Source organism: Rhineura floridana, chromosome 2, assembly GCF_030035675.1.
Source record: "Rhineura floridana isolate rRhiFlo1 chromosome 2, rRhiFlo1.hap2, whole genome shotgun sequence".
NCBI lineage: Eukaryota > Metazoa > Chordata > Lepidosauria > Squamata > Rhineuridae > Rhineura > Rhineura floridana.
This window is the reverse complement of record NC_084481.1, coordinates 97,478,232-97,490,001: the sequence shown is the minus strand read 5'-3', so window position 1 is coordinate 97,490,001 and position 11,770 is coordinate 97,478,232. Positions and strand designations below refer to the sequence as shown.

At 44.3% G+C, this 11,770-nt stretch overlaps 1 protein-coding gene and 1 gene segment (V, D, J or C); both read right to left on the bottom strand.

Annotated features, from left to right (window-relative positions):
• Positions 1–397: 397 nt before the first annotated feature.
• Positions 398–991, bottom strand: LOC133377949 (immunoglobulin lambda variable 1-47-like). The segment is given in 2 exon segments: positions 398–753; positions 916–991. Coding segments are annotated over 2 exon segments (432 nt in total).
• Positions 992–8,225: 7,234 nt separating this feature from the next.
• On the bottom strand, positions 8,226–9,724 carry LOC133378236 (uncharacterized). The gene is made up of 2 exons (XM_061613034.1): positions 9,636–9,724; positions 8,226–9,445 (listed from the first exon to the last, which is right to left on the bottom strand). Exons 1-2 carry the CDS (start codon positions 9,712–9,714, stop codon positions 8,859–8,861), a joined length of 666 nt encoding a protein of 221 aa, XP_061469018.1. The 5' UTR covers positions 9,715–9,724; the 3' UTR covers positions 8,226–8,858.
• Positions 9,725–11,770: the final 2,046 nt, after the last annotated feature.

The following is an 11,770-nucleotide window of genomic DNA, read 5'->3' as shown; positions in this document are numbered from 1 at the left end:
CTCTGTGTGTGTGTGTGTGTGTGTGTGTGTGTGTGTGTGAGAGAGAGAGAGAGAGAGAGAGAGAGGTCCATACCATTCATTTAAAGGACATCTAATGCACATTTAAAACCCATGACTCTCCCTGAAGAATCATGGGAATTTTAGTTTGTAAAGGGTGCTCGGAATTTGTAGCTCTGAGGGGAAAACCACAGTTCCCAGGATTCTTTGGGGGAAGTTATGTATTTTAAATGTACGTTGGATGGGATTTAAATATATGGTGTGGAGAGAGAGAACAGAGTTGGCTGACAGACATGAGAATATGTGATGCCTTGACTGCAAGTAGTGGGAGGTAATGCCACTCAAGTACAGGGAGTCTGTTTATCAGCAGCACCTGGAGAGACATATTATTGCCTGGCAGTCAGTTTTGCACCAGCTCCTGTTGCTCAAGATTCACTGTGTCCTTTGCAGAACACAGATACAGTCCTGTGTCAGTAGACTGGAGGCCTGTTAGGTTCAAATGTGATGAGCTTCCCTTCCGTTTGCCACTCAGCCGATTCCCCAGATCATTTCCTGGCTTCTCCTCCAGGTTGACTTCAAAAGCTTTGAAAGTCCCGAGGTGCTGAAGCTCTGTCTGTCCAGGGAGTTGGCGGTACCAGTAGAAATAATAGTTGTCTTCATTGACAGTACAAGTCAGCTCCAGGGTCCCACCTTGTGGGTGGCTGGCAAGTGGTGGTTGCTGGATCACTTTCACTCCGGAATCTCCAGCTACTAGACCTAAGAGGAGATAAATTGGTAAAAGAAGATCACCATCAGTGGACTGTGGACATATCACAGGGAAAACAGAGAGGGCACCAGATGGCCCTGTCCTAGCAGGGGCATCTAAATATTAGTTGAGAGTCCAAATGTTCCCCTGCCCTCATATCCCCAGCTACTTACCACATTGCAGGGCCCAGAGGGAGAAGAGCAGGTGTCGAAAGAACCCACAGTGTGGCTGAGTCAGTGCGGCCGCCATCTCAGCTTTGAACTAACTGTGAGAGACAAACTGGTGCTGTTGATTTTCTGCTCTCTCTCTCTCTTTCTCTCTTGTTTGTGTGTATGTAAAATGAGGGATCCAATGTGAAGATGTTTTGAATATTTACTTTCTAGTTTCTATTAGAGTATCTTGATAAACATCATAAGTTTGAACATTTTTCTTACTATTTTTCTATAATAGTAACATAATTACTTAATACACGTGGTAAAGGTGTTGTTACTGCAATGCAAACTGAAGATGTAGGGGATTTTGTATGTTTTGATACTAGGCATCCCTGAGGACTTGCAGCTTCTGTAGAGCAGTAAAAGAACCAAAAGACAAGAATCTTCAAAACAGCAAGGTTTATTAAAAGACAACGAATCTGAACATTTTAATCAGAGCATTAAGCAAACAACCCCCCTACAACTTTCTAGCTGTGTATGAGGAAAGTGGGGACAGGGAGGGAGAAGGCGAATAGGCAGGAATAGGATTCTGGTGGTGAGTTTGTAAATGAAGGACTCTCTGTGATGATCTGGATGGGGAGGAAAGCAGATTTTTGGGGTGCACAGACATAGGGATTTGAGAATGGAGAGGGAGGCTTGGGGAGGGAGAGGAGCATGAGGAATGTTGCTAATTTTGTGCAGAGTCCACAGTTTGAGAGAGTTTAACATGCTCCCCTTTCACAAAGGTTGGCTTGTACATAGGGATCTGGCTGGGACCTTGCTCACAGAAAAGTAAGGAGTGACATCCCCCACGAACTTGGATGACCACACCCCTGGTTTTTTATATTTAGTTTCTTGTTTTTATGGAAATGTTTGAAATGACTTACACCGTTGAACATTTTCCTAAAATGTATCTTTTTTTATAAATATATGTGGTAAAGGCATTGTTATTACATGCGATAGCATGTGCATGCTTATAGGCATGCAAACTGAAGATGTAGGGGGTCTTCTATATTTTGGGACACTTAGTGTCTCTGAGAATTACCAGCTTATGTAGTAAAAGAAGCCAGAGACAAGAATCTTCAAAACGACGACCAGGTTTTTTAAAGAGGGTTTTTAATTAGAAGGTGAAATGCTAGTCAGCATTTACAGGGTTAATGAAAGCTATCAATTATATGTGAAAGTGTTTTGAACAGACAAGCAAACAGCACTCAGTGATTTTCTGGTGTGTATGGCACAGGAAACTGGGGAAGGCAAATAGACAGGAATAGGATTCCATTCAGGTGGTGAGATTGTAAATGAGGGATTCTCTGTGATGCTCTGGATGAGGCACAAAGCAGATTTTTGGTTTGCACAGAGTGTTTGAGAGTGGGGGTTTGAGAGTGGAGAGGGAAGTTTGCAGAAGAGGAGGAGCATGGCGAATGTTGTTTCTATTCATTTGATGGAACTTTCTAATATGTACAGTTATATGGAAGTGAGCCCCACTTAATTAACTGGAATTCACTGTCAGGTAAATTTGCAGGATTGTTGTCCCTAGATATGTGAGGGCCCAGGGGGAAAAAAACTGGAAAAATCCAGGGGGAAATTGTGGGGTTCATTTTTTTTTTGGTTCTGAATTTTGGTGGGGGGGTCCCCAAAAAATTAAAATTAAAAACAAAAGAAAAAATCATGGTTTCCCCCCTAACTTTTCCAGACTTCTTTTTTGGTGGCCTTTCTGTCTCTACTTGTTCCATCAAAATGAACAGGACAAATGATTTGTCATTATTAACTTCATCTGGACCAGGGCTAATGGGACTGATCTATTAATGTTTTAATTGCTGAAGAAAACTGACGACCAGCAGGATGATTCCTGACTTGAGGAAACTGCTACTGTACAGGCAATGCAGATGTATGGCTCTTTCCTCTATGCCAGATGTTGAAGAGGAAACCTCAAGATGGTTTTCCCTAACAGTTTGCATCCTACCCTAGCAGATGCTTTGCATTGCAGGGTGAGATGCTATGGTTTTTTAAAAAACAAACTCCTGTCAGTAACCAGTAGAACCATAGACAGCTGAAATTGACAGTGTTGGAGTAGATGTGTTAAGTGCTAGGTTGAAATCCATGTCAACACATATTTTAAAACAGGCTTTTTCTTAATAGTGATGGAAGTGGAATATGTTCATTTTTGAAGCCCTTTTTGCATGTTACTATAATAGGAAAATTCTATTTCCCCAAATCTGAAGGAGAGAATATTTTAAAATGGCTTTTCCTTTTTTGCCAATGAGCACCAGGCTTATCACAGTTGAGCAAGGTTTCTTACACTTCAGAAACTGCCACTTTCATTCTGTATTCTCAGAAAATAAATCTACACTGAAATGTTTGCAATGCATGTAGGTATATTACATAGGCTATGCAATTAAATATCAGAAAACAAACTCTTAAAAAGTATTAGTCAGCCTTAACAGAAAGCTTTTCTTTCCAGCAACAAAACCAGACTAATTTGAAAAAAAAAATGGCTGAGAAGACAGATATGGAAGCTCCAGAGCACAGTATGAGATTTCCAGCTGGAACGGCCTCTGGTATAGTAAGTATAGCCACTTCAGACTGTCATTATTTTGTGAGTGGGATTCAGTTGCATACTGGCAAATTCATTTTGCGCAGTCAAAATGGATTGGCACTCTTTTCTGGAAACCCACTTCCCAAAACACTGGACTTTTGGGGGGTAAAAAAAGTGATGGGGAAATGTACTGGAAAGTATGGGACAACCATTGTTTGATGTGATACTGTATGATCTTCCTGCAAACAAATCAGGATGAATGATCCATGAAGGGGTCATCTGGAAGCAACCTATGTCAAGGTTCATTTGCCTCTTTGCAGTTGTCTTGATGTCTACTGGGGGTGCTAGAGCCTCTTCAGTTCACAAGACATTATGAACCTATATGGGGGGAGGGGACAGGCAATAGTTAAGCACAGGGAGAAAACAAGGTGGTAATCATCACAACTATTTACCTGACAGTGTTGTTGTTGTTATGTGCCTTCAAGTCGATTATGACTTATGGCGACCCTATGAATAGGCAACCTCCAATAGCATCTGTCATGAACCACCCTGTTCAGATCTTGTAAGTTCAGGTCTGTGGCTTCCTTTATGGAATCAACCCATCTCTTGTTCGGTCTTCCTCTTTTTCTGCTCCCTTCTGTTTTTCCCAGCATTATTGTCTTTTCTCACTGTATGCTGAACAAATTATTGAGAGCGTTGGATGCATGGAACTTTTCCCTGGAATACTAAGATATGAATAGGCAAGAAGGGCCCTATACCTGCTTTCTTACAGGCTGTGTAGATTCCCAGAGTAGCATGCCACAGGCAAAGCCCTTGGCAGCCAGGAGCAGGAAAATGAACTGCACCACGTACAAGGCTGATCTGAATCTCTAAGAGGCTTGAAGCTGATGTGGAAGAAAATTGAGCGACTTGGTTACAACAAAAATAGCTCCTGGAGATGGGACATGGGACTGACATTTTTGGAGGACAACTTCTCTTCCCAGCACTCAAAAATGAAGGCTAGAACCTGAAACTCCAAGTGCACTCCCTTAGTTTTTGTAAACTGCCCTGAAAGCTCTGCTGAGGGATGGGGTACATGTTTTAGATAAACAGGAAGTCTTGTGGTAATCACCCTCTACCTGCTTTTTGTTATGTGCCTTCAAGTCGATTATGACTTATGGTGACCATATGAATCACTGACCTCCAAGAGCATCTGTTATAAACCACCCTGTTCAGATCTTGTAAGTTCAGGTCTGTGACTGCCTTTATGGAATCAATCCATCTCTTGTTTGGCCTTCCTCTTTTTCTACTTCCTTCTGTTTTTCCCAGCATTATTGTCTTTTCTAGTGAATCACATCTTCTCATTATGTCAGATTCATCAGTTTCTAGTGATAGTTCTGGTTTAATTTGTTCTTTGTTGTTGTTATATGCCTTCAAGTTGATGCCGACTTATGGCAACCCTATGAATCCTTTTGTTGTTGTATGCATAGGATTTTCATGGTAAGTGGTATTCAGAGGGGGTTTACCATTGCCTCCCTCTGAGGCTAGTCCTCCCCAGCTGGCTAGGGCCTGCTCAGCTTGCCACAGCTGCCCTTCCTTGTCCGCAACTGCCAGCTGGGGGGCAACTGGGCTCCTTGGGACTATGCAGTTTGCCCACGGCTGCACAGGTGGCAGGGCACGTCACCTCTGAGCCACTCACTTTGGGGGTGATCTTTAGCTGGCCCTTGACACCTAGGAGACACAAGCAGGGATTTGAACTCAGACTCTGGTCTCCCAGCCAGGCTCTCCTCCACACTGTGCTATACCAGCTGTCTAATTTGTTCTAACACCCAATTATTTGTCTTTTTCGCAGTCCATGGTATGCGCAAAGCTCTCCTCCAACACCACATTTCATATGAGTGGATTTTTAGCATGTGTTTCTAAATTGTTTTTTAAAAATGTGTTTTTAAATTTGTATATTTGAATATTTGTTTTTAATGTTTTTAGTTGTAAACCGCCCAGAGAGCTTCGGCTATGGGGCGGTATACAAATGTTATTATTATTATTATTATTATTATTATTATTATTATTATTATTATTATTATTATTATTATTATTATTAATAATATTAATAATAATAATAATAATAATAATAATAATAATAATTTTTCTCTTATCCACTTTTTTCACTGTCCAACTTTCATATCCATACACAGAGATCGGGAATATCATGGTCTGAACGATCCTGAGTTTCGTGTTCAGTGATACATCTTTGCATTTGGGGACCTTTTCCAGTTCTCTCATAGCTGCTTAAGACAGAGCATTACAGATGTAGGGGAGGTGAATGTGTGTGGGTAGAGCAGCTCCGGGACCTTCTCTGAACAGGCATCCTGACGTCATCTGCCAAAGCGCGAGCGGACTGTCTTTGCTCTGGTAAGTGAATGAGGTGATAATGAGGCTTTCAAGTTTCACTATTGTGCGTGCCAAAGATTAGCATAGAGGATGCTAGACAGTGAGGAAAACAATCAAGCGGAGGCTGGCTGCTTCTTTTCTTTGATGGGGTTCCTACTTCACCTAGCAGCAAGATCATCGGCATCCCTGATTAAAAGAAAAAGGGCTGCCGAAGGTCTTTTGTTAAAGCTCAGTGTGGTGAGGCTGAACCTACGCAGTCCGGAGTAGCGTCCAGGGAATACTCGGGGAATGGCGGAAGTAGCAGGCAGAATCCCAAAGGGAGGGAAGAAAGGAGACCCAGAATCGGAAGCTGGTGACTTCTGATCCCCCTGAACTATCGCAGATAATACTCAGCGTCCCCTCACCGGATGGTGAGAAATAAGAGCGCAGCAGGCAAGTGGGCGAGTCGGGAAAGGATGGGTTGGCGGGCTGGGGCTGGGTGGGGGACCCTTCTTCTTTGTCTTCATGATTGCTTTCCATATTTCAAGTTTGATCCCTGTTCCAAAATTACTCGCACGTGGGCTGTGGGCACAGTTGGGGCTGGAGAGGGCCCCAAACGTGCCACCCCGTACTGGCCCCTGGGCTCTCTGTACTGACGAGACCCTCCCTCAGAAAATCCCCTCTCCCGGGGACGTCCGCTACCGGCTTTACCGAGCAGGCAGCAGATCACGCGGAATGAGAGGGTGAGCCCTCTCCTCTCCCGCGAAGGAGGATCTGAGTGTCAGAGTCTAGGAGCTGCGTCCCAGAGTCGACCCGGTAAACTGAAGGCGCCGCCCAAGGGCCAGGTTAACATCTTCCGGGCTGATCGTGGCCCTCCGCGACGGCTCCTGGCTCACCTCCTCTGCGGAGCCAGTGCAGTGCATGCCCGCCTCCACCCGGTTCCGTACAGAAGCAGCGAAGCCCCTCACCCATTCCTGCCAGGGAAAAGTATCCTAGAGACAGAGCACTGCTAGACCTCCCCCTCTGTGCCCTAAGCCGGACCCTCATCTCTAGGGCAGTCTCTGCCCCCATCGTCCCCTCTGCGTCCTCTCAGTCGCGTATTGGACATGTGTACCCCATTGCAGTGCCTGGCACTCTGAGGTGCCGCTTTGTGTAAATGCTCAGGGCTCCTGCAGAGGACCCGTTTGTGGAGCATTCAGCCTGATCTGCTTGCACAGAGCTTAGGCACAGATGAGGCGATGGCCAGGCTTTGTTAAACATGTGTTTTGATTTCTTTGTGGGAGTCATAAGACAATTAATCCCGACCTCCTGTTTATTGAGCATTCATCCTGATTTGTTTGCTGGGAGGTTAGACAAAGTTGGCTCTTTAATGAGCATACAGCCTACATCCTGATTTGTTGGGGAGGGGGCGGAGAGGCGACAGGATGTTGTGTCACACAGCAAGTGCTATCCCACCCTTTCCAGTCCGTTTTCTCTTTGCTTTCCTTATCGTAAAAAGTCCAATCTTTTGGGGAAGTGGGTTTGTTGCACAGGACCTCCCAATCCATTATAACTGGGCAATCTGAATTTGCAGGCATATGTTTGAATCCCGCCCCAAAACAGCCACAGTCTGGAAGCACCCAGTGAACGTTCATTCTGATTTGCTTGCATAAATAGAGGTTATATGGTGTCTTTAGTCTTATCCAGAGTAGTTTTTTTTCCCCAAGAGTGAATTCTGCAGCATGTCATTGACCCTATAATAGTTCGTTCATAGATTTATACTGGACTGCACATCATTCTGCTTTATTGCTTGTTCTCTGATGCTTCTCCAATGCTATTGCATTATTACTACCTGGAAGGGCACTCTTGCACTATAGCGCATAAAAGGAGGACAACAACCCCTCCCAACATTTGTGGTATAAAAAAATTACAGGATTTCAGCAGGAAGCTACAGGAAGCTGGAAACAAAGCAGTATGTCCACCCCAAAACTTTTTCAGGTGCAAGCAGTATTGAAAGCAGTATTGTACATACCATCATGAGCAGAAATCATGAATGCACAATTAAAAGGATGTCTGGAGGAGCCCTATGTGAACATTCCTTCTGATTTGGTGGGGTGGGGTTAGATGAAGATGAACATTCATCCTGATTTGATCCTGATTTGCTTGCACAGAGGTTATTCCTGTTAATCAGCCATTTATCTAACACTTTTTAGTGCATTTCCCTAATACTTTCCTAACTGCTAGAAGTTTTTTTAAAAGATATTGTGGTTTTGTGTGTGTGTGTGTGTGTGTGTACCTGAGCAACAGACAGTTTTACTCCACTTTAATTGTGTGAACCTAAATTTCTGCTATGTGATTGAATTTCCTCCACAAAAGGCTGACAGCCTCACTAGACTTCCTGGCCTGGGGCAGTGAGGGTACACAGGCAAGGGGCAGACTTTCCCAGTGCATGTCTTTTTGGAATCTTTATGTACACTGCTTAGAAAGTCCAATGATTAAACATATGCAAATAGCCAAAATACATAAATGAGACCCACATGTGTGTGTCTGGGTTTAAATGCCAGTTCTCGATGTGGATGTTGTTTGACTGGAGAACAAGTGTTGTGATGGTGTCTTTTAGAATTGCCTGAATTTTCAGGAAGATGCATCTGGAACAGTTTTGATCTGACTTCTACACAGGCTCCAGTCCGGCGTCCTTGGGCAGCACAGGCCATATCAGTGTGTCCCTTGTCCACCTAATGTCTCCCTGTAGCCAGTCAGCTGTCCCTGGGAAGCTGATAACCAGAGTTCATGAAGATAACTGCCCTCCTCTCTGTTGGTTCCCAACAAGTGCTATTCAGTCGCATTCTGGCTTGCTAAGATGGACGTTCCATATAGACATCATGACTAATTGCCACGGATGGATCTCCCCTTCACGAAGTTGTTTAGGGGTTAGACAAGTGGCCTTCATTGCAATGCAATTTGTGGCATTAATTCTGCACTGGCTGAGGGGTTGCTTTTTCTCATCTGGCCTGTATCTACTGCCAATTTATTTCCCTGCATGACTCTGAAAGAGAAGATATCAGTGGTGGCAGGCTCTGCATAGTGCTGGCTTCGTGTGAGTGAGGTTGCTGGTGCTGAGCTTGCTTGTGTAACCTAGTTGTAGAGTATGACGCCAGCTTGCCCACTGATTGTGGGGAGTGAGTGCCTTAGCTTTTTCAGCAGCACATAAGAGGAGCTGGGGGTATTTGTTGCTGGCACTCACTTTTGCACCAGCCCCAGTTCCTGCCTCTCTCACCGTGGCCCTTGCAGAACACAAATACAGCCCTGTGTCACTAGGCTGCAGACCTTGAAGAACAAGTTTCATTTTCTTTCCTTTTTCCAACCATTCTCCTCTCAGCCAGTCCTTTGGGTTGTGTTTTTTGAGCTCTTCGGTCAGCATATCAGAATGAAAGTAGAACGCCCCAATCTGTTGTAGCTCTTTCTCCCCAGGCAGCTGGCGATACCAGAAGAAATTGTAGCTTGAGCTATCGGAATGCGAGCAGCTGAATGTCAGGTTCATCTCTTGCAAGAAGCTGGCAAAGGGTGGTCCCTGGGTCACCTTCACGGTAGATCCACTAGTAGAGGGTGGGGGGGTCCCTTTCATTGTGGATCCACTGCCCAGCAAAGCTGAAGGGAGAGAAATGGCAAAGTCAGCCAGGAATATGAGATAAGGTCCCTGAAGGGAGACTGTAAATTAACTGAGTCAAGGCAAATCAATGAGGAAGGTGCCACTGGACAGCTGTTTTCCCCCCCCATATTGCGTGAAACGGAGATATCTAAGGATGGAAATGGCCCAGACCCGTTTCAAGGCACTTACCACACCACAGAGCAATGACAGACCAGAGGAAGGGGAGTTCAATGAACCCTTGATAGAAGTGAGTTGGTGCAGGAGCCATGTCAGTCTGGGGCTGATACAACAACTGGAAAGAAGCCAGAAGCAGCTTGATTTCCTGTAATGTGTGTGCAAGGGTGCAGGTGGTGCTGTGGTGGCTGGAGAGGGAGACAGGATGTGCTACTCATACAGTGGCAATGCTAGACTCTTTCCTATTGGATGATAATCTCAACCCCCACCCCACCCAAATAGAGCAGAGCCTACACAGAGATGCAAACTCCACTGTGAGGCAATACCTTAGAGCCAATCGAAATGTCATGAAATAGTGAGCAAGTTTCCAAATTCTCCAGAATTCTTCATCAGGCTGGATGTTAGGCCCAGGGCAGGGCGTGGTGGAGGAGGGGGAGAAGCTGGCTTGATGATGAAGCCAACAGACCCTAAGTCACAGTCCTGAGATGGAGTGTGGGAGATAATAGGCTTAATTACATTAGGCTCTATGAGGTTTCATGTTGCACCTGGGAAACTGACCACCTAGAAGAGCCTAATCTAAATCACAATGCAATAACCACATCCATCTCTACTCAGAAGTAAATTCCAATGAGTTCAGTGAGACTTACTCTTAGGTACAGAATTCTGTACTCTTTGTACAGAATTGCAGTCTCAGTCTACTCTCTTATCCCACACTCCAAATTAAAATAATGACTAAATGCAGACTTCCACTGTTTCTGCATGAAGGCACCACCCCTCCCTCTTTGTTTAATATACAGCTTGATGAAGAGCTGTAAACAACTCAAAAGTCCGACTGTTTTATGATATTTTGGCAGGGACTGTCTTACTACTGATTTTGTAAGTTGCTCTGGGTGCCTTTTTTGGCCAAAGAGTGGGTTTTAAATGCTAAATGAATAGGCAATAAAGTTTTCTGTGGGGTTGCCATATTAGTCTCTTGTAGCAAAAACAAACCAGGAGTCTTGTGACTCCTTGAATACAACCAAAATTATTATAGCATAAGCTTTTGTAGTCTCAAGTCCATTTCCATCAGATACACCTGAACAAAGATATTCCCTGAAGGTAGATTTTGGGGTCCCCCCTGCAGATCAACATGGCTTCTTTTGCTTTTTGAGCAGAGATGGGAATTCAGTGGACAGTCTCCCCACAGAGCTCTTTTGCTCTTACTCTCATGGTGGGTTTTTGGTTTCTCCAAAAGAAGCAGATGGAGGGTGGTTGGTTGGCTACACCTGCTTCTTGGCTATACGTAGCTTCAAAGAACACTTCATTATCCACTCCTGGTGCTTCCCCAAAATCTTTGACCTCAGAGTGAGGTCCACATGTTTTCCTCCATGCTTCTACCATCACATTGTTTCTAATCCTTCGGATTGCAAAAGTAGGTTTGAAAAGATGTGTGCAATACCTGTGAGATTGGGGAAAGGGGCATGAATAGCACTTCCAGTAGTCAGGGTATCAGTGCTCTTCACCCCTCACCATGGCTGGCAAAGGCAGAACAAAGTATGCAAAATCAGTTTCACTTCATTTCCATAATTAAGTATCTTGGAATAATCCAGTGTTTCTTGGTGCAGAATTTTGTTTTGACCCGACCATAATGACTGTTACTGATTCTTTCTTGCTTTCTTTTCCCATCTTTCCTCCAAGGAGCTCAAGATGATCTACAAGGTTCTCTCCCCTGCTGGCCCAAGGTCACCCAGTGAGCTTTATGGCTAAGGCTGCAGTCTAATACATGTCTACTCAGAAGTAAGGTCTATTGGGTTCAATGGGGCTTACTTCCAGGTAAGCATGTATTGGATTGCAGCCTTGGTGAAGATTTGAACGCAGGTCTCCCAGGTTTGAGTCCAACCCACTGGCTGTAGTGTATGAGGCATACACTATAGGGGACATATTTATTTATTTATTATTTAATTAATTAGATTTCTTGCTTGCCCTTCATCACATGGCCCCAGGGCAGGTTATGACAATAAAATATACAACTACAAAACAAACAAATCAGTTATGACCATAAAATAAGTATAAAAATAATTAAAAAGCACTTATGCTGTATGAGGCAGTAGATAGGTTAGCTTAGAGGGTAGCAGATCAAATGCCTCCTCAGTCATGAGGTGTAGTAGCTG

Excerpts from the sequence above, each read along its gene's own strand:
- LOC133378236 (XM_061613034.1), bottom strand. The coding sequence starts at position 9,714 with ATGGCTCCTGCACCAACTCACTTCTATCAAGGGTTCATTGAACTCCCC. Across the intron at positions 9,446-9,635 it reads TGTCATTGCTCTGTGGTGTG|CTTTGCTGGGCAGTGGATCC; the intron begins GTAAGTGCCTTG and ends CTCTCCCTTCAG.